The 19,571-nt window shown below is 44.4% G+C and overlaps 1 protein-coding gene across 6 annotated transcripts in view; it reads left to right on the top strand.

Annotated features, from left to right (window-relative positions):
- NEDD4L (NEDD4 like E3 ubiquitin protein ligase) overlaps positions 1-19,571 on the top strand; it is a 335,334-nt gene that overhangs the window by 273,829 nt on the left and 41,934 nt on the right. For all 6 annotated transcript variants that reach the window (XM_024754790.1, XM_024754788.1, XM_024754787.1 and 3 more), the window contains 6 exons: positions 2,950-3,081; positions 3,582-3,701; positions 4,767-4,964; positions 11,092-11,169; positions 12,595-12,649; positions 18,261-18,319. In XM_024754790.1, coding sequence (XP_024610558.1) covers positions 2,950-3,081; positions 3,582-3,701; positions 4,767-4,964; positions 11,092-11,169; positions 12,595-12,649; positions 18,261-18,319 — 642 coding nt within the window. The remainder of the gene's footprint in view (positions 1-2,949; positions 3,082-3,581; positions 3,702-4,766; positions 4,965-11,091; positions 11,170-12,594; positions 12,650-18,260; positions 18,320-19,571) is intronic.

Here is a 19,571-nt window from a genome sequence, read left to right as displayed (position 1 = left end):
GCCGCCGCAACCCTTTGACGTATGACAAATAAATACGCACTGGTGCCACTTTCCAGCTGGCTAAGCATGAGCCCTCTCTGTGAGAGAAGCTGAGAAGCATAGCACAGTTTGGGGGTTTTGCTATATATACCCTAATAATACACTGAGGTAAGAGTGTGGCAGGATTTGAGTGAATCTTGGAGAGTGTGATAGCGCCAAACATTTATTGTCTTTAAAAGCATTTTGAAACTTTTACAGCTCCAATGTAATTGAGTTCTTCATTTTAATGAAATAAATGGAGCCACCATGAAGCTGCAGTTAAATGGCTCCTTGGCTTTGTGAAACACGGCGGTAGAATTCAGATGAAAAGCTGTGAAGTGTTAAATTAAGCTGACTGGCCGTTTTCTAACTTGTCTCCTGATGAATTCACATGTTCTAGAGGTGGTAAGGAATGCACGTGTGCAGAAGCGTGCGCACTCCACGCACAGCGCAGGAGAAGGCTGACGTTGGCTCCAGGGCTGCGCCCCTGCCATGGTCTGCGCCCCTGCCATGGTCTGTTCGTAGAAGCCGAGCCCCACCCCTTCCCCAGCTGTGGGAGGTGGTGTTTTGAGTCACAGATGGAATCATTAGCACAGGCTGTTCTTCATGGACATTTGGAAAGAACCCTATAAAGAACCACCTTAATAACACCATCTTGCGTAAATGGAACTAGATCGTAGGTTGCCAATTCAATTCTCAATAGAAGGTAGAAGGAACATTTTAATCAAATTCAGTGTTCTCTACAACGCTCCTAGTTTTCCATAAACTGATGATTAGCCCTATTAACTGTGGATCTATGAAAGTGACCTGGTTGCTGGAATACTCTGCTGGAACTCAGTGCTGAGATTATCCGTGACACATGCCAGTTATTTTAGTTTATTAGCCTCCTTGTAAATATCCTTTCCAGGGATACTATAACTGTAAAAGTATCCTTAAGGTTTCCAAAATGGAGTTTTCTAAGGGCACATGTAATTGCCTTTCCGCAGAAAATAATTCAACGGGGAGGCCGAGAAGCAGCATTTAGCATTTAGTATTCCATTCAGCCAAAACATTTTTGGTCCTCATATAAACAGACAGTATGTCAAGGCTTGATAGCATGTACTTGGCCAAAAATACTAATCAACCACTAACTTAGGTTACAGAGTCCATTGGGTCAGCAGAATCCATTGCTGTAGTGCCCAGATAAAAAGTAGCCTGGAAATAGCTCCTTTGTGTGGGTGTCACAGCGAGAGGAGGAGGGTGGAAAGAGCTTTCAGCTGTAGACAGATTCATCTGTCTTTAATACTCATGGAAGGATCAGGTCTGCATGTTGATGTTTCTTCCACTCTTGTTGTATCCCCACAGCTAGATCCAGGACTCTATGTACTCGGAGTCTTGGAATTGCCATTATGGGGCCTTGGGGACTTTATCTGGAATAATGCCAAGGAAATAGTTGCTGCAGTTCTAGCAGAAAGTTGTCTTTCAGATAAGTACACTTGCCCTGCTGGGTAAATGTGTTTTAGAAATAACCATCAAGGCAGCTGCTTCCTGGTCTGTTTTTCTCTGGAACGTGCTATTTGAGCTCATGAAGTAAGATATTAAGCCTCGTTGCCTGCAGTCCCCAAATTACATGGCTGCATCCCTGATCTTGCTTTTCAGTTCAAGGTCTTGCAGTGGACTGGGGGACCCTCTTTGCCAAGGTACATTGTTGGCAGAGAACACGAAAGATGGGATGAGTACAAGGAGAGATTGGGCTAAGAGGTTGACATCTTCAGCCTAATCAAGAAAACTGCATCTGGTAAAATGTCTGGAGTTTCAGAAGATCCTAATTAGGGAAGACGGTACCCTAAAAGAAGTGGTTTCCTTTTGTAACCTCACGTAAGAGATTATTTCTAACGTTTGGCCTCTTGTTTCTTTTACGCTCTCCCGAGAGCCTTGGTAGTCATGGTTGGCTTCTTGGTCCTACCCCCTTCCTTAGAGTAGCAGCCCTTTCCCAGCTACAGATCTCATGCGCAGCACCCCGACGTCCAGGACATCCTGGACGGCACTGGCCTCAAGCAAACATCCCCTTGCCTCCGTGAGTCTTTGAGACACCCTGCTTTCCAGCAGCTCTCCACCCCGCCTGCATTTCTCAAACTGCTTCTTACAAGCAAAAGTGTTGCAGGAAGCCTTTTGCAATCTACTTTGAACTATCCAACCATAGTCACTCTGTACTGCACATGTCTCTAATCCCAGAAGCTACCTGTGCTCCATTCACCCTTTAAGGAGACAAACTCCATATGGGAGGACGGGAGGAAATACAGCCTCAGTTATCACGCTGCTTTGGAATTCTGGCCTCAGATTGCCAGGTGGCGTCCCGGGCTGGAATAGTTGAGATATTCTGGTCAGTCACTAGCGTGAAAGCAGGCCTCGTAGAGAGCAGACTGTGTGTGTGTGTGTGTGTCCGTCCCCACCCCGTGCCGAAAGCTACGTAGTGTAAGGGCCCTAAGCTGGTGAAGAACTTAGGAATAAGCTAGGAGAGCATCCCTGTGACAGCTAGATTGAGGAAACAATATTCAGGGCATCCCTCTCAGAGTCGGTAACATTTAATAATTTGAAATACCTTTTAGGCTCTATGTGGTTTGACAGTAAAATGCAGCAACTAAAACGAATTGTCATATTATTCTCTTTCCTTATGATCACGTTGGCGGCAACCCTTTATGTTGAAGGCTGCATGGCCTGGAACTGAGTTTTGTAAGATTTTTGACCCTGTGGCTTGGGTGGGAGTTCATTTCACAGTAGGTTTAAAGCTATTGGAAACATATTGCTGTTTTCCAGGCACTCATGTTTTCGGTACCATTAGAATTAACTCACTTTGTCTAGCACAAATAACTCTGGGTACGTATTGCTTTATTAAGTTGATCAGAAAACAAATGCAAGATACTAAATAATAACGATTTCTTACACAAACAGCCGTCAGTGGCCTATGTACATACCACGCCGGGCCTACCTTCAGGCTGGGAAGAAAGAAAAGATGCTAAGGGACGCACATACTATGTCAATCATAACAATCGAACCACAACTTGGACTCGACCTATCATGCAGGTATGCAGATCGCCACACAGCTTATGGTCACAGGCAGTAGAAGCCAAAGCGGACGCGAATCCCATGGTCCCGATGTTTATGTGTTGTTCTGAAGAACCCATGTTTAAGAAAATTTTTCTCGCAAATGCATTCCTTTTAAACATAGTATTTGCCCGAACGAAGAATTTGGTCCCTGACTCAGTCTCTCCCTAGATGGTCCATTTTAAAAATGTGACATGAAAGGTTATTTTCAAAGTAAGAGCCCGCTTATTACAATGGGTGGCATCCCTCCGAACCCCCTTTTTTTCTGAGGCTGGTTTTTATGCCGGCCGGTGATTCATTTTTTATTTCCTTGGAGTGTTTCCCCATCCTTCCCCCCATTATTACGCGTAGTCATTTCCTCCGTGCGTTAAACAGGCCAGACCTCTCATCATCGCTGGCTGTGTTGTTGGGTCCACCCTCCAGTCACGCGCGCAGGGAGAGCCTCACACGAAGCTAACCTGTGTTTGCCTCCAACGTAGCTTGCAGAAGACGGTGCATCCGGATCCGCCACAAACAGTAACAACCATCTAATCGAGCCTCAGATCCGCCGGCCTCGTAGCCTCAGTTCGCCAACAGTAACTTTATCTGCCCCACTGGAGGTGAGAAGGCTACGTCATCTAACTGGGGTCACGTCTATCCTGTGGCTTCTCCTCATTCTCTCTTCTCTCTGAACTGGGACTTGGGTTTTGCAGCCACCTTCGCTCTGATAATCAGTCTCTGTGTTCGTGGTGAGGGGTGTCCTCGTGCGTTCTCACTCCATGCTGCCCATCCCTGGACTCACCTGATTCCCATTCTCATTGGGCTGAGGCCATGGTGGCTTGTACTGGACATGGGCTCCCCTTTTCAGAACTTTCTCCATTCGTGTTGTGTTTCACTCCTTACTGCCTGTTACCTCATGAGACTCGCATAATAACTCGTATTGGTTCAAATACCAATGCTTACGTTGAGTTTTTAAACATCGCTGTTGCTTTGATCTGTTTTTCCTTTCGACCGTGAGGTCTTCCATTGTATCAGCCTCCGAGTTTCTGATGCCTCTTTGCGTCTCTGAGTCACTGCTGGGCATCTGCTTTGCGCCCTCCTGTTTGTGTGGTTTTCGGGACATCCCTTAACATCACAAATACCAGAGACGAAAGCTTTGAAGTTCTAAACGTGACTGCATCTTAGAGATGGCTGCGGGCTTCTCCATGCCCGGGTTGAAGATGTTGATAAGTGGGAATGGGCGATATCTCCTCCAAACTGTGATGTAAATGTCCTGGGTAACAACTATGCAATTCCAGGTGGCTGTCTCGGTTGATAGGGATTTTTCTTTTCTGCTCTGAAGATCGCCAGTCCATCGTCGTTAGACTGTGAGCTCATTAAGAGCAGGGGCATGTCCTTCTCCACCTTCTGTAAAATCTCCAGCCATAATGCTCACTACAGAACAGTATTTTGGGTCCATACCAAGTAGCTGTCAAAGGATGGTGGTTATACGTACTTCATATTGTGTGTTTAACCAGTAGAAACACCTTACAGTTAGATTAATTTTAAAAGTAAACCAAGCAGGTTTCTTAGGAGCTTCCCCGTTGTCCCTCTTCAAAGAGGAGTGTTCCATGACCCCCAGGTACATGTTGACCCCTCTGGACTAGCACCTGGTAAGACTTCTAATGCTCATTATTATTCCTTAGGGTGCCAAGGATTCACCCATACGTCGGGCTGTGAAAGATACCCTTTCCAATCCACAGTCCCCACAGCCATCACCTTACAACTCCCCCAAACCACAACACAAAGTCACACAGAGCTTCCTGCCGCCCGGCTGGGAAATGAGGATAGCGCCCAACGGCCGGCCCTTCTTCATTGACCATAACACAAAGACTACAACATGGGTAAGGTCGCTACTTTTATTTGGCTCCATTTTCATCCTGAGGTCTGGCATTCATTCCTTTATTTCCTTACCCAGTATCCATGGTTCTTGCAGAGAAATTTCCTGGCAGTGAAGCATGTCCCCAGAGGGTCTTCTCAGCTTGGTCTAGACTCCGCACATGGGGGCTGGCGGGGAACAGGTGACTTACAGGCACAGGCTAATGGCCACCTTTGGTACTGGTGCCTTTTCTTCAGAGCACTCCAGGAAAGCTCCAGTTGTGACAATTTACCATATATGGAATAAAAAAGGTAGTGCTACATATAGCTAGGATTTTGATGTTACTGCTTCCCATCTCAGGATGCTGTAACCTTATTAGGAATTCTAATCTTTTTAGAAATGATGTTTCTTTGTCACTTTCTTTTTGCATCTGTGTTGACATTACCCATCTTTATTTTTATTTGATGTGTCATTTTAGTTTTTACTGTTTACATCAGATAAGTATTTTATACTCTGTGCTACATTACTTTCTTTTAATTGTGGATCAGGAGGTATACTAAAGATTTGGTAAATTTGATAGCTCTTTTTTGTGAACATCTTATCACAGTTGGTTATTCCTTATCACAGGGCTCTTCCATGTGCCCCTGAATCATGCATGAGAGAGAATCTGTGTATTGTGTTAACCTGAGAAAAATGAGATTAATGAAAAGTACATATGCATATATTTATGTTCCTCTGTTCACTCTTCATTTCTACAGGGGAGTCAGTGGTGGCTCATTTAATGTAACATAGAGTTCTTTTAAAAGTCAGTGGTAGTTTTCTACTGAGCGATCTCTAGACCAATGGTTAGCCTGAAATGCATCCTCATGTTTCTATTTCTGATACCACCGAAGGTTTGTTTTCCTTCCTCTCCCTTATATCCCCATCTGATTGTCTGGGTACCGCGCGTAACTCAAGTCTTTCTGTCCTCTGGGCTACTTGCTCAGAACTGATGGTATGTGAAAGCTGGTTGAGTTTTGGTGGTTGTCACTGGCCCTAGCTCTGTGGTCTTGGACCAAGAGTGAACACATGCTTTAAATTCCCATTTCTAGTGTAGACACCAAGTATACCCAGTTGAAAGAACAGCAGTATCGTGTTAAGGAAGAGACCTGGACCCAAATGGTCTGGACTGTCACTTACACTTTGCCCGTGGTGCGATGGTAATTCAGTCCCTTGAGAATTGGATTAGATGGCCCAGCAGACTCTCTCAGACCTCATGGATCGTGGTACAGTGTGTCTCCACGAGGACAATCTTAGCATTTGGGGCAGGACTGTGCCTGTTATTTGCAAGACATTTAACATCCTTGGCTTCTGCCACTGCATCCTAATAGCCACTGTCGCCGCCCCCCACCACCCCTATCCTAGTGACAACCCAAAAGCTCCCACGCATTTCCCAACACCCCGTAGTGAGAGCCACTCCAATTTTGAAGTAAAGGAATAACCTGCCAAGAGAATTTATCATCCAGATCTGGTAACATTCATTTGGTAAACGCGTCACTGCTGCTAAGGCATATATGATAACATGTAGCTTTGAAGATAAGATTACAGGTTTCTGGCAAGATGAGAGTAAAAGATAGGTCGCTCCTTGGGAAATAGAGTGAGAGAGATTGGTGTGAAAACCTTTTTTCCCTCGTGGACATAGAACCTGTAGCAGTCCTGCTAGTGTACCCATTTCTACTTCCTACAGCACTGCTGGGATTTCTGTTCCTCAGCCAGGAATGGGAGCTCCAGAAATAGGGGGTAAATATTGTAGAAGTAGCTGGATTCGTGTATGCAGCCACTGTGGCTTGCCAACATAAGCTATGATTTTAGTAATCTGAACTAGCTTAGTAATCAAATCCCCTAACCTTTTCACAGCCTTTCACACCACAACTGCAGTGTAATTGCAGCTGGGCAGATTTTATTTAAAATAGCACCAGCTTTATTTATTGCCTTGCATTGGTGCTGAGTGAAACCCAGTTTGAATTTTCAATTGCCCCTTTCCACCGGATACTTGTGATTCACTGATTTAAATTTTTAATTGGTTAAAACAACATTTTGTTGCTGCTGCTGTCCTTGAAAATCCTTAAGGTAACAACCGGGAATTCCACAAACCGCCACGCTTCTCCTCTAAACTCGGATGTGCTGACACAGCCGCGTTATCCCTGCTAAACAAAGGCCCATACAGAATTCTGCCGTGGAACGCAGGCTCTAAATTGCTTGTTTATTTTGACAAAAGGTGGAAGGATGGAGAGAACTGTAAAGATAATTTTCGGCTTAAAACCTGCGTTGAGTTTGTTTGGGGTTTGCTTTGTTTTTTAAAGAGAGAACAAATAAGAGAGAACAGCTGTTCTCAGATTTGAGCATTCTCATAGGAAAAGGAAAAAAAAAATTGGTCAGACAGGTTGAGAATAAGGAAAATTGTACTTCTTCCCCCAGCACCCTGTGTCCTCTTGATTCCTGCACTAACCAGAGCAGGAAAATGTTCAGGCCAGCACTTCCCTCGTATACATTGATAGAGGAAAATTCCCTTTGAAGTCTATTTATAAAACACGGCCTCTCGCACACACAAATAGTGGAGGCCGTGTGCCAGCCGTCTATCAGGAATAAAGTCTGACACAGCAAACGAGCATCACTTTGTCCCCACCTGGATCAGGCGGGCTGTGGATGCACGGCAGAGGCCACTGGGGGAGCTGGGGAGAGATTACAAGAGGGCTTCAGCTCATGCATTCCTTCCTTCTGCTGAGGAAGCAGCTCAAAGCATGTGTGTAAGAGTATATTTATATCTTTTACAGGACAAAGCCTTGGCTTATTTTTGTGGCAACAAAGATTATACCTCAGTTAAGTTTCAGGTTTGTTTTCTACCCAGGTCCAAACTAATAAAACTCACTGTAGTCTAGCCCTGGTGGTTGTTCCCTTCCAGGATCGAAAAAGCACAGTTGTCTTTTCAGCTAGCCAGCATGCCCATATTTTATATATTTTTAAATGATTCTGCGAAAAAACTTTTTTTGGGGGGGGGTGCTGAGCAGCATGTGTTATGTTAGTTCCCCTACCAGGGATCGAACCCGCGGCCCCGGCACTGGAAGCGCAGAGTCTTAACCACAGGACCATCAGGGAAGTCCCCAAAGCCTTTTTTTTTTTTTTTTTTTTTTGTTTTAGATGAATTCTGAGAGGCTTTCTAACTCTGAGAGTCTGTGGGTTCATTAGCTAAAATTATTTCCATTATTTCCTCTGTCATTCCCCACCTCCTTTATAATAGGAGACATAGAACATTTGGAAATGTTGGTGGAAACATTTACCCTGATGATGCTGATGCTGGGGTCCAGCAACCACATTTCCAGTAGCAAGATTCTACAGATTATAACCCAATCTCCTTTTAAAGAGCCCCAAAACCTTTTTTTTTTTTTTTTTTTTAATTAAATAAGATGGTGATCTTTGCCTTCTGTTTAAAAACGCTTTCAGCTGTAATTGTGGGAAGCAGTTGTGACATACCGATATAATTGCGAAGAAGTGCCCCTACTGTGCTGAGGAAAGGGAGAAACAGCCAAGTGTGGTGTGTGTTTTATTCATTCACACTTGTATCGTTTGAGACCTCGTTAGGATTCCAGCTGACTGTCATTCCTAAAGCTGTCCCAAGTCCTGTGGGGCCTTGGCTGCCATCTCCGCTCGTCTAGCTGCCCCTCCGTCACTCGGGATTCCGTGGGAGGGTGGGTTCCGTGCTGCCCCCCAGGCTCAGCCTGCAGAGCTTGACGGACGGTAGCTGCTGCCATTATTTTGATTTTTGTTGGTATAATAAAATCACGTGACCCCCAGGGGCCTCCAGCCCTCACATTCTGTGAATTCCGGGTTTCCGTGCAAGGCCACATTAGCAGGCCTGTGAAGTTGAATTTACTTTATGCCTTATGCTCCTTCTCCTACGCCCCTGTCACTTTTCTTTAATTTCAGCTTTTTTGTTTTTTCTTTCAATCACCAGCTCTTTACCAAAAGGGCCGATTGTCTTTCATAGTAGCCTGTGTGTGTGATTCCAAGGCATGGCTGCCCTCGCACGCAGCATGCAGAAGCCCCTGTCCTCACCCGTGGAATAGCAGCCTCAGCCTTTCTCTAATCCCAGCGTGAGCAGTGGCTGTGGTCTGCCCAAGCTTCCCCTGCAGTGGCGGCATTACCTGGGCCAGCCCAGAGATGGCCTTAGGTAGCTTTAGTGGGGTTCGGGGCTCTAAGGTTTTCCTTGGTCCATGGCCAAGCGGTCACAGATGTTTACCAGGTTATCAGCTTTTTAGACCTTCTAAATCCTAGATCTACCTAGCACATCTGTTTACACTGTAGGCGTTCCAGTATACTACAGAATACTGGACTATTTTATGCCTCTAATGAGCAAAGCTTGATTTGTATGTGTATGATTCTTGTTGTTCTTGCCAGCTCCAGAAATCTATCACTTTGTTACTATCCCTTGATACTAATGGTTTAGACTGTTAACTTGGGGAAAATAATTTTAAAGCTTTATCGAGGTATAATGCACATACCATACAGTTCGCCCATTTAAAATAATACAACTGAATGATTTTTAGACCATCACACACGTGTGCCACCGTCACCATAATCAGTTTCAGGCCGTTTGCATCACCCCCAAAGAAAACCCCATACCCATTAGCTGTCACTCTCTGTAATCTAGGGGATGTTTAATATAGTCTTGGTATATAATCATATGTAATTTCATATCCAAACAAAAGTGAGTCTTATTATTTTCCCAGTTTTATACCAACTATTTCATTTTCTTGCTGACTTGGGAAAACACTGAGGCAGTAAACCTTTTAGTAGTTTGACAGCAACAAAGGCTTTAACATTAATGAAATAAAGGGTTTTTTTTAAGGTTTTAGGGGTTTTTTGTTTTGTTTTTTATTATCTTAGGCTTATTTGGTTAATAATATGTTATTCTGAGTTTTATCATTTTGTTTTCTAATCTTTTGAGTTTCAAATAGGGGTTCTCTAAGTTACACTGCATTTTAATTGGGTCTGTAGAAGTGAAGGACAGCCGCCAGACTCTAAACCAGAACCTCTGGGCAAGTTCTTGTTCTCTGTGAGACTCCGTTTCCTCATCTAAAGGAGCAGAGATTACGTATCCAGCCCCCATAACAGGGGGGTTGCGAGATCATACACCTGACTGTTCTTTGTAAGTTATAAATATAAAGCATGACCCAAGATGTCAGAGTATGTATTTTTCTGTCATTGGTTCTGTGTGGTATCTTATGAAGCATATCCCTTAAGAAAAATATTTTGTAAACTTTTTGTTTTGTTTGCGGTACGCGGGCCTCTCCCTCTTGCGGCCTCTCCCGTTGTGGAGCACAAGCTCTGGACGCGCAGGCTCAGCGGCCATGGCTCATGGGCCCAGCCGCTCCGCGGCATGTGGGATCTTCCCGGACCGGGGCACGAACCCGTGTCCCCTGCATCGGCAGGTGGACTCTCAACCACTGTGCCACCAGGGAAGCCCTAAACTTTTAAGATCTAATTTGTGGAACTTGATCAAGAATCCCAGTAAAGTTCTCTCATCGGGATGCCACTCTGGGATGTTGCCGACTAACTCTGGGGCAGGACGTGCCTGGACAGTCAAACCAGATTCAGATTTTCGGCTTCGGCTCAAGAGAGGGTGGAAGGGAGCAACAGCAGATGCAAGCGCTGATGGAATGGGTGTTTCTAACAGGCTAGCTGCCCTCAGCCCGAGCTCAGGGTCCACAGGGAGCTGTCCGACCGTGTCCTCACTCCCTCTCCGTGGAGTAGATCCTCCTTATCTTCACTGGCATCCTCTACTCTGGTCTCCATGGTAATGTCACTGCTGGAACCCTCTTCCTCTTCACCTGCCCAGGGTCTTGGGGAAATGGTTAACCTTTTACTTAAACATTCTTACTCTCCTCCTTTCATCAAGTTCAAGGAGGAAGAGTAGAATCTTTTTGGAGAGATGGTCAGCCAGGCCTCCTGTACGGAGGTGGGGTCCTCCACTCCCCACTGCAGCAGCCCCCCCCCCACCCACCGCAACACACAGGCAACCTGCTTGCTGTGGAACACACACCTCCAGAAGGGGAGGACAAGTACCGCTCACAGAGATCACTCCTAACATCTGCCTCTTAACATTTTTCTTGCAGGAAGACCCACGCCTGAAATTTCCAGTGCATATGCGGTCAAAGGCATCTTTAAACCCCAATGACCTCGGCCCTCTTCCTGTGAGTACACTGGAGACACACGGACCAGTCTGAAAATGTTTACTCGTTCATGGGCCCAGTGTTGATAGGGAAGCCCTGTGACCTTCTCTTTCTCCAGACGTTTTGAATCCCCTTGGTCTGTCGTTTCTTAATAGAATCGGGTGCATGACTGAACTGATAGCTCATTCAGTTCACACCACACCTAGCTCTTCTGAAAGAGGTTTCTGAATGGCTGACTGCTAGTGAGAGGTAGACCTTGCAACTAGGATGATGGACGAGGCATTCTCTACAGGTGACAGTTTAAGCAGCACACATTTATTTTGTAACTTCGCAACCAGCTAATTTCCATCCATATTGCTTGCTGATTTAGTCATAGGAACAAAAATTTTTTTTAAAAAGTGGAAGTAAAGGGCGTACGTAATCACAGAAGGTTTCTATAAGTCATTTATCCAGCAGATGTTTTAAATTTTTCTCCCTTGTCAGTGACTGTTTATAAATCTAATTTTTTATTAGTTTGTTCTCTTTTGGGGCCTGAGTGAGAGTCAAGCTATTTACTCCAAGTTAGATTTTGAATGGAACCTTCACACATGCTTTCGTGTTGACCCACCCCCAGTTTTTTAAAAACCCTTACAGGCTAGAAAGGTGGGATGGAAATGGAAGGGTGCTGGGAATTCTTTTGGTGTTTGTTTTCCAAGAACCTTTCTGTTGCCTGGTGTATGGTATATTACAGCAACATTTGAAGCTAGAAAGATTAGGGTGCAGTCTTTATTCATCAGGTTATACAAATACCCCACACCCTCCAAATATTTGGCTCCGGGGTTTAGATGGAAGGAGACTGGGGAGAGACTGGAGAGAGAGTTTAGTAAGTGAAAGACTGCAGGTTGTCTAGATCTGTTGGATTCTTGACTTTCAGGTAACAAGTAGGCACAGTTCAGATCATGAAAGCGTACCAGCCTGATCTTGGAAAAATTATCCAAGTCTGGTTCCTGAGTAGTGAGAGTTCACAGCAGAGGATTTCAGTATTCGATTGTTCAACCACCTGATGACATGAGTAAAGCGTCAGTCTCTCACATTTTATATCACCCTTCATCCTCCCTTTAGTACTCAGTAGATACTCATTTAATTAAATGAGCTATTCAGCCCCAGGCTCAACTTTCACAGTGTGTGGAGTTTCCCTTTGAAGCTTTTGAAATAATAACCCCTGTTTTTCTTGTTCATCATACAGTGAGTGCATCTGAGACTGTAGAACATGTGCTAAAGTGTGTTGCTGGGTGTTGTCATTTGAGTGAGTCCATTTGAAATGTTTCTATTTAGTTTATTCTTTATGTAAAAATGTACCCCAGGGGAGAAGAGTAAGAAGGTGTCCTAGAGTCTTTACCTTTTGCCTTTGATTTTGGAATTGCTGGCTAATGTTTGTCTTCTCTTCCTCTCTTCCCCTGATACCAGCCTGGTTGGGAAGAAAGAATTCACTTGGATGGCCGAACGTTTTACATTGATCATAGTAAGTAGGTGCTGTTATGGACGCATAGGTGTTGCAGGTGAAGGGAGGATGAGGGTGATTCAGATGTGACAGTGAAAGCTGTGTCATTTTACTGTTCATCTAGGCAGCCAGGTGTTATGTGGCGAGGATGGTACCAGAGACTCAGTGCCCTCGTACGGTACTGTGCATTCAGCCCAGTTTGCTTTAAAGTAGCCCATTCCAGTTTGACCTTGTGACCTATTAACTGTTTTTTTTCATTAAAAAAATTTTTTTTGATTGATGACCCCTTGACTTCTGCGCTTTTAATAAATACACTCTGGTAATAGAAAATAAGATTAGAAGCGATGATTATGTCAGAAATCTGTGTATGAGCAGTGCTTGAAGCAGCCGCTACATTTTTTAAAAGCTGCCTTCAGAGGTCTCAGGGCAAGATGCCCATTCTGACTTATTTTCTATTCACAGCATGTTTCCCTGCACCCAACACACTAATACATGTGCGGTTCTTTTCTTGAAATTATATTTGCTGCAGACATTTGCTCCAGCTCCTATGAATAAACGTGTGGTTTCTCATGCCAACTAAAAGTTAAACTAATAAAGGTTTGCTTTTAGCCAGTGTTGTTGTTTTTTCTTTTCCCCCCTTGTTGAAGTGACATTTTCTCCGTGGGATCATATTAGTATATCCCTTAAAACTTCTGAAAATGTATATTGAAAAGAAGTCTTCGAGTAGATTTAAAGTTCACATACGTGTGTGATCTGGTGGAATATATTTATCTTTGTTTTCATTTGGTTCATAAACATGAGCATTAAGTCTACACCGGATTTCCCAGCCTCACGTTTTCTTAACTGATTGCATTGGTTAGTTAAGCGTGTGGCTGAACTGACTGGGAAGCGTGGCCTCGAGGGGTCCTCATGTGGGTGGGGCCTGTCACTGTCTCTCATTTCAGGGCCTCTTCCTGGGTTCCTAAGCGACCAGTGCATGGTAGAGACACCTTCGCTTTCAGGCACGGGAGATTGAGGGGTTTTTAGAAATCGAAGTAAGCAAGAAGCCCAACAATTCAGAATTAAACCAAAAGTAGAAGTCCTGGGTGTATTTAGGGGTGTGGGTTACCCTTGCTTAAAATTAGATAGTTCAAAGTACATAGGCCTAGTTTTTGTCTTCGACCGGTGAAAATGCTGATTCTTGCCTACGTTCCAGAATTTTACAGTGAGCATAGCACTGCCGCCATGAATGCTTTACCATATGCGGGTGCCCCCACTTCCTTCCTTCCTGTGCTAGTTATAATCCTCTTTCTCAGCAGAATTTGCCGAAACAGAAGAGGAGTCACACTGCCTTTTTCCCACTAAAAACAAAAGTTTCCTTTTCAGTTTTTTCATGCATTACAATTTCAGTTTTCAAAGAGAGGTACGAGTAATAATGAGCATTTTATTAAAGCAAGGTCTTAACCGGTAACACAGCCTTGGTCCGCCACACGGAGAGTACTTCACACAACATTGTGGCTATGTTCCGGCTGGTGGTCTGATGTCAGGTCAACCTGAAAAAGAACTTTATGAAATGTTCTTGATGTACTGTAAGGACCCAGAAACAAGAAAAACACGATTGCAAAGGGCCATCCTAGTATACATTAGAAATTAGAAAAATCATGGACTGTTTTTCTGTAGGCGTGCGTAGACCTAGTGTGATATGTGGTAAACGCTTGTTAAATGGTGACTGGGAGTCCATTCACGGAGGGCCAGTGGTGCCGGTGTTGTGTTAGGAAGTTGATGCCCTTGGTTGGAAAGTGGAGAGAACCTGCCTTGAGAGGCAACAGCAGCCGTGCCTCCAGCCTCAGGCCTGCCCAGCTCCTGTTTTCCAGGCGATGGGAAAGGGCGGTTCCTTGCTAAATGCCTGGGTGTTTCCCTTATTCCTAATCAGTCCCTCCAAGCTCATCTCAGACATCCCCCATTCCTCTTTTCCAGACCACACAGCACTTGGGAGGCTCCCCCTCTTCACTCCTGGGAATCAAACGATAGGATATAGACCACGTACAGAGCCTTGTTGATCTGAGCTATGCCAGTGTGAGATTTATGTGCCTTTGCTCAACTATACTGAAAAGTTCTCTTAACCAAATACAGTGTAAATTAAATAACCAAAGACTGTGTAAGAAAAAGGTCTGTTTAGGAGAGCCTCATTAGCTGACAATGTAACATTTCTGCCAGGTCTCCCTAATTCATCAAGGTTTATTCAGTGGAAGGCAATAGAGCGGTGTACATATCAATGAAACAGAGTTCAATTCATATGCCTTTTTTAAAAAAACAAATTCCAGTCTGTGAAAAATGAAGCATATCTGTCTTTTTTAAGACGCTGTATCAGGTACTCAAACCCACTCCAAAATGGGTTTCATTACCTGGAATTTCCTTACCTTCCGAACGAGTCTCTGCTTCTAAACGTTTTTCCCGAATCTTACTTCTAGCAAAATTCAGCATCTCATTTTGCTCTCCTGCTGCCTGCAGGACAGAAGCCAGGCCATCCCTACTACACCATTTGACCGTGAGAGCAGCCAACTTGTAAGGTGCTCAGTCATCCGTCTTCCACTTCACTGGGGCATGTGACTGCACACTGAATATAAAAGGCAGCAGTGCGCTTGTCTCCTAATTCATTAGGTTTTTTTTATTTTCTGCTTCAAAAATTCTTGAGAAGTGAGACATTTTCAAGGTGAAAAATGTTAAAGATTTACTTTCAGAAGAGCATGAATGCTCAATACTAATCTGCTCTTTAGACTTCTAGATTCATTTGATTGACATTTATCAGAAAGCTCCTATGTCTCAAGCATGGTGTCAGAGGGTGTGGGAAGGTCTTGAACTGAATCCCTACCTCCCTTAGGGATAGCGTAGTTCTCCTTAAAGACCCGATATGCCCAGCCACTGAGTACTTGGCCACAGGCGGTTTATATACAGAGCTAGAAAATAAAATTCCAGGGATGCTGTAAGATCCTGTTTTAATCTTTCCTGCCAGCAGTCTTACCAGACCTGTTAATAGTAGCTAGATGGACTGAGTTTTTTATTCTTCTACTTCATTCTCGCCCCTTTATTTGAAATATTGTGTCTCAAAGACAAAAAGCAAGTTTAGATTCAAAAGTTCTAGGACAAAATGGGTAACTGGCCACCGACAGTCATATGTCGATAATTCTTAAGTGCAAAACTGATCATTATCGTAATCATACAAGACCCATGTGTGGTTCTGAAAGCCTAGACTGTTTTAAAAAGAATCTGTTTTCGCCATCAGCTTCATTTGGTCATTTAAAAAGTCAGGCTCCTGCTACATGCTGGGAAATGTGTTAAGTGGTGGAGAGGGGGCTGTGGAGATGAACAGCACACAGTTTCTGGTCCTCAAGGGGCTTAGGTTCTAGTAGGGAGTGCCAGGAGGTATTTAAGTGTTGTCTTAGGGGAGTGAACCGGTTGTTACATAGAAATACTTGCTGAGTGTCTGGGCTCCAGCAGTGGAAGAAGGCTGCAAAAGAGCCTTGTAGAACTTTTCAGGTGGATCCCAAATAATGAGTGAGGTTTAGCCAGGCACTCCCAGCAAGGAGCAATTCTAGGAGGGAGAAAGCGTGCGCAGGTGTGTGAAGCTGTGCAGGTGACACCATGTTCAGAGGAGCGCAGTGGGGTTGCAAACGGCCAAAGGGAGTCTGCTGGTACGGGGACTCGGGTCCCTTCCGCAGCCAGGCGGGAGCGCCTAAGGGATGGTGCAGAAGGGAGTCTGACGCGGTCAGGTTTGTGCTCTAGAGCAGCCGTCCCCAGCCTTTTTGGCACCAGGGTCCTGCCTTGTGGAAGACAGTTTTCCCACGGATGGGGGTGGGGAAGGAGGGGTGGTTCGGGGGTGCTGCGAGCGCTGGGGAGCCGCAGGTGAGGCTTCGCTCGCCGGCCCTCGGCCTGGGGGTGAGATCCCCTTGCCAGAGCTTCAAAGGAAGTTTTGAACGGGGGTGAGTGAGACTGAGGCCAGGGAGACCTAGAGAGTAGTCCAGGGAGAAGATGAGCGCTCGGGAAAGAAGCCTTTTCAGAGAGGTGGGGACAGGTGGTGACCACCAGAGTGAAAGGTAAGCGAGGATGGAAGGTATGGCAGGTGCCGTCTTGAACAGTGGACAGACGGCCTGTGGTGCTGTTGGTGAGGAGTGCAGGGTTGTATGGACCATTTTGGTAGTGGAAGATTATGGGTCAGATTCTGACAGAGTAGGGTTTGAGGTGTTTCCCAGGGGAAATCCAGGTGCAGGTGTCAAGGATGGAGCTCGAGGTTCTGGTTTGGACAGATGTGGGGGTCATCATATGGAGGTAGTAGGTAATTTATTTTCTGGTTTGATGATGGTACCCAGTCTATATATAGTCTAAGGCAGTTTTTACTCAGCTATATTCTTTTTCTTTTATTTCCTTTTCTCCTGTTTTGCATCACAGCAACAGCTCTTAATTTCCAAAAACTTCTGTCTTCAAAGTAAGGGACCCAAAAATACCTTTTGCTTCATCCATCAGCGTTCTCTGAAACAGTTGAAACAGTTCTTGTAACTTTTCTGCCAGCGTGAATCTAGAATCGTCATGTGCTTTGGTAGCTTAATTTTAAAACTTCACCACTGCTTTTGTTAAAATAATTATCATACCAGACTTCGAAAAATTCCTGGGATAGTCATTAAAACCAAATTTATTAGTTATTCTTATCAGTCCACTTACGAAGTATACCAGAAAAAAACAGACTGTTCTTCTCAAACAGATCATTTCCTTTTTTACAAACCAACTTAGATTTCCTAACACTCCAGAGAGAAACCTATTCTTCCCCGTCTACCCTCCCCATATCTTTCGCGTGAGTTCATTCCTGCGCCCCCCCCCCCATATATACACACAGTAGCGTAAAGTCTTTTCAGTTAAGGCGCGGTCACAAATCCCAAGTGATCCAGGTAGCTAATGTGTGTTTCCACCTACACCATTGAAGCAGTGGTATAGGTGCCATTTACTAATCTTATTGACGTTGACTCATTTGGAAGAAAGAACCACTTCTCACCAGCCTGACCAAAAGGGAAACTTTTCTCTGGATTCCTCCTCTGTGGTATCTAATTCTCACTTTTTGGACTGCCTTAGCTGTTTTGATTTTTGTGTGCATATGAGTGACACATGTCATGGATTATTCATTTGTTCAACTTAAGCTTTTTAATTGAAAGCCGTTTGCAACACCATAAGCAAAGGAAAGAGTATTTGAAATGAGAAAAAAATCATGTGTGTGTGTTAACTTTTGGGGAACTAAAATCTTTTATGCTTTTATTTAATTAAATGAAGGTCAACCTCAAGTTATAAATCCTTGAAGGTACAGGGGTTTATAATTGAAATTTCAGCAGATTGCTTGCCCAAAACAGTGTGAATAGATGGTTTTACTTTAGTTGTGCATTTTTGATTGTTTTTAACTAAACAGTATGGGGGGCTGCGGTGCAGATTGCCTTACAGAGTATAGTTCTCTTCTAACCCTGAGATACTAAGTTATTTATCCTTGGGAGTCAGGATGGGGAACTGGGGGAACTTTTGGAAAATCCAGAAATAATTCTTTCTAAAACATTTTGGACATGAAATAGATTGAACTAATAAGCTGGCTTTTGTGTTTGTTTTTAAATATTTCCAGATAGCAAAATTACTCAGTGGGAAGACCCAAGACTGCAGAATCCAGCTATTACTGGTCCGGTTAGTATTCTCAAGTTCTGACTCTTCAGTATAATATTTTGGTTTCATCTAAACACACATTTCTTGTATATTCCTGCTTACCTTGATGCCAAGGGCCTGACTGGTGTCCTTGAGGAACTTAGCTTTACTCCCGTCTCCTCCTTCCCGGAATTTCTGGGTGAGGTACAGCTACATTTGCCTTTTCACAGGGCTTTCAATATAAAGGAAAAGAAAATGGTTTGCTAGTGGTAACCAAACTGAACATTCTCTTTTGTCTTTTATAAAAGGGTAGATTAAAAGTATAACAAACAAAATGTCCTCTCTTCCTTTTTTTTTTTTTTTTTTTTTGCGGTATGCGGGCCTCTCACTGTTGTGGCCTCTCCCGTTGTGGAGCACAGGCTCCGGACGCGCAGGCTCAGCGGCCATGGCTCACGGGCCCAGCCGCTCCGCGGCATGTGGGACCCTCCCAGACCGGGGCACGAACCCGCGTCCCCTGCATCGGCAGGCGGACTCCCAACCACTGCGCCAGCAGGGAAGCCCCCCTCTCTTCCTTTTTATATGAAGCAAAACTTTGTCCTGTATTTGTAGAGTTTTAACATTTCTTGAGGCCAAGGGTAGTATATGTATGCTAACAAATTTAAATTGGATCCGGAATCTCTTCCGGCTCTATAACTCTGCAAAGGTTTGGGTGAGGGGGTAGCTGCACTCCAGAACTGGCAGTTAAGAATCTTATGTCTGCTGACCCACTAACTTTCTCATAGTCCCCTTATGTGTGTTCATAAGGAAGAGTGACACCCTGGCACTGGTCAGCAGACACCTGGTATCAAACACCTGAAAGGAGTCTGTGGAATACTCCAGAGTCTTGTCAGTGGTTACGTGAGTTCAAGGAGAGACTCTGGAATTGCAGGACCTGTACTGGGATGAGCAGAAGATTGCAAATTGGGGAATCTTTTAATAACTGGAGGAGCTAAAGGAAGGGGTGTTTGTTATATCAAGTGCTGAGCTAAGGTACCAATAGGTATATTTAAAATACGAATTTTGTGGCTTTAATCTGATTTGGTTCAAATTACATTTTGAATTATAGGTCCACTTGAAAACTTGACAGTGCAAACGCACCTTGATACCTGACATCCCTTTAGTTACTTGTTGGATTTGGATTTGTCCAGCTGCTTTCCTTAGCGGTTGATGCAAAGTGCCCAATGCCACGTGGGTCAAAACAGGCGTCAGCTCCTCTGCATGTAGCTTAACAAACACCTGCTTCACTACCACGGCT

The sequence above is a fragment of the Neophocaena asiaeorientalis genome, unplaced genomic scaffold, assembly GCF_003031525.2.
Source record: "Neophocaena asiaeorientalis asiaeorientalis breed wild unplaced genomic scaffold, Neophocaena_asiaeorientalis_V1.1 scaffold124, whole genome shotgun sequence".
NCBI classification, from domain to species: Eukaryota; Metazoa; Chordata; class Mammalia; order Artiodactyla; family Phocoenidae; genus Neophocaena; species Neophocaena asiaeorientalis.
The sequence above is the reverse complement of the archived record's forward strand: the minus strand, read 5'-3'. Positions and strand labels throughout refer to the sequence as shown.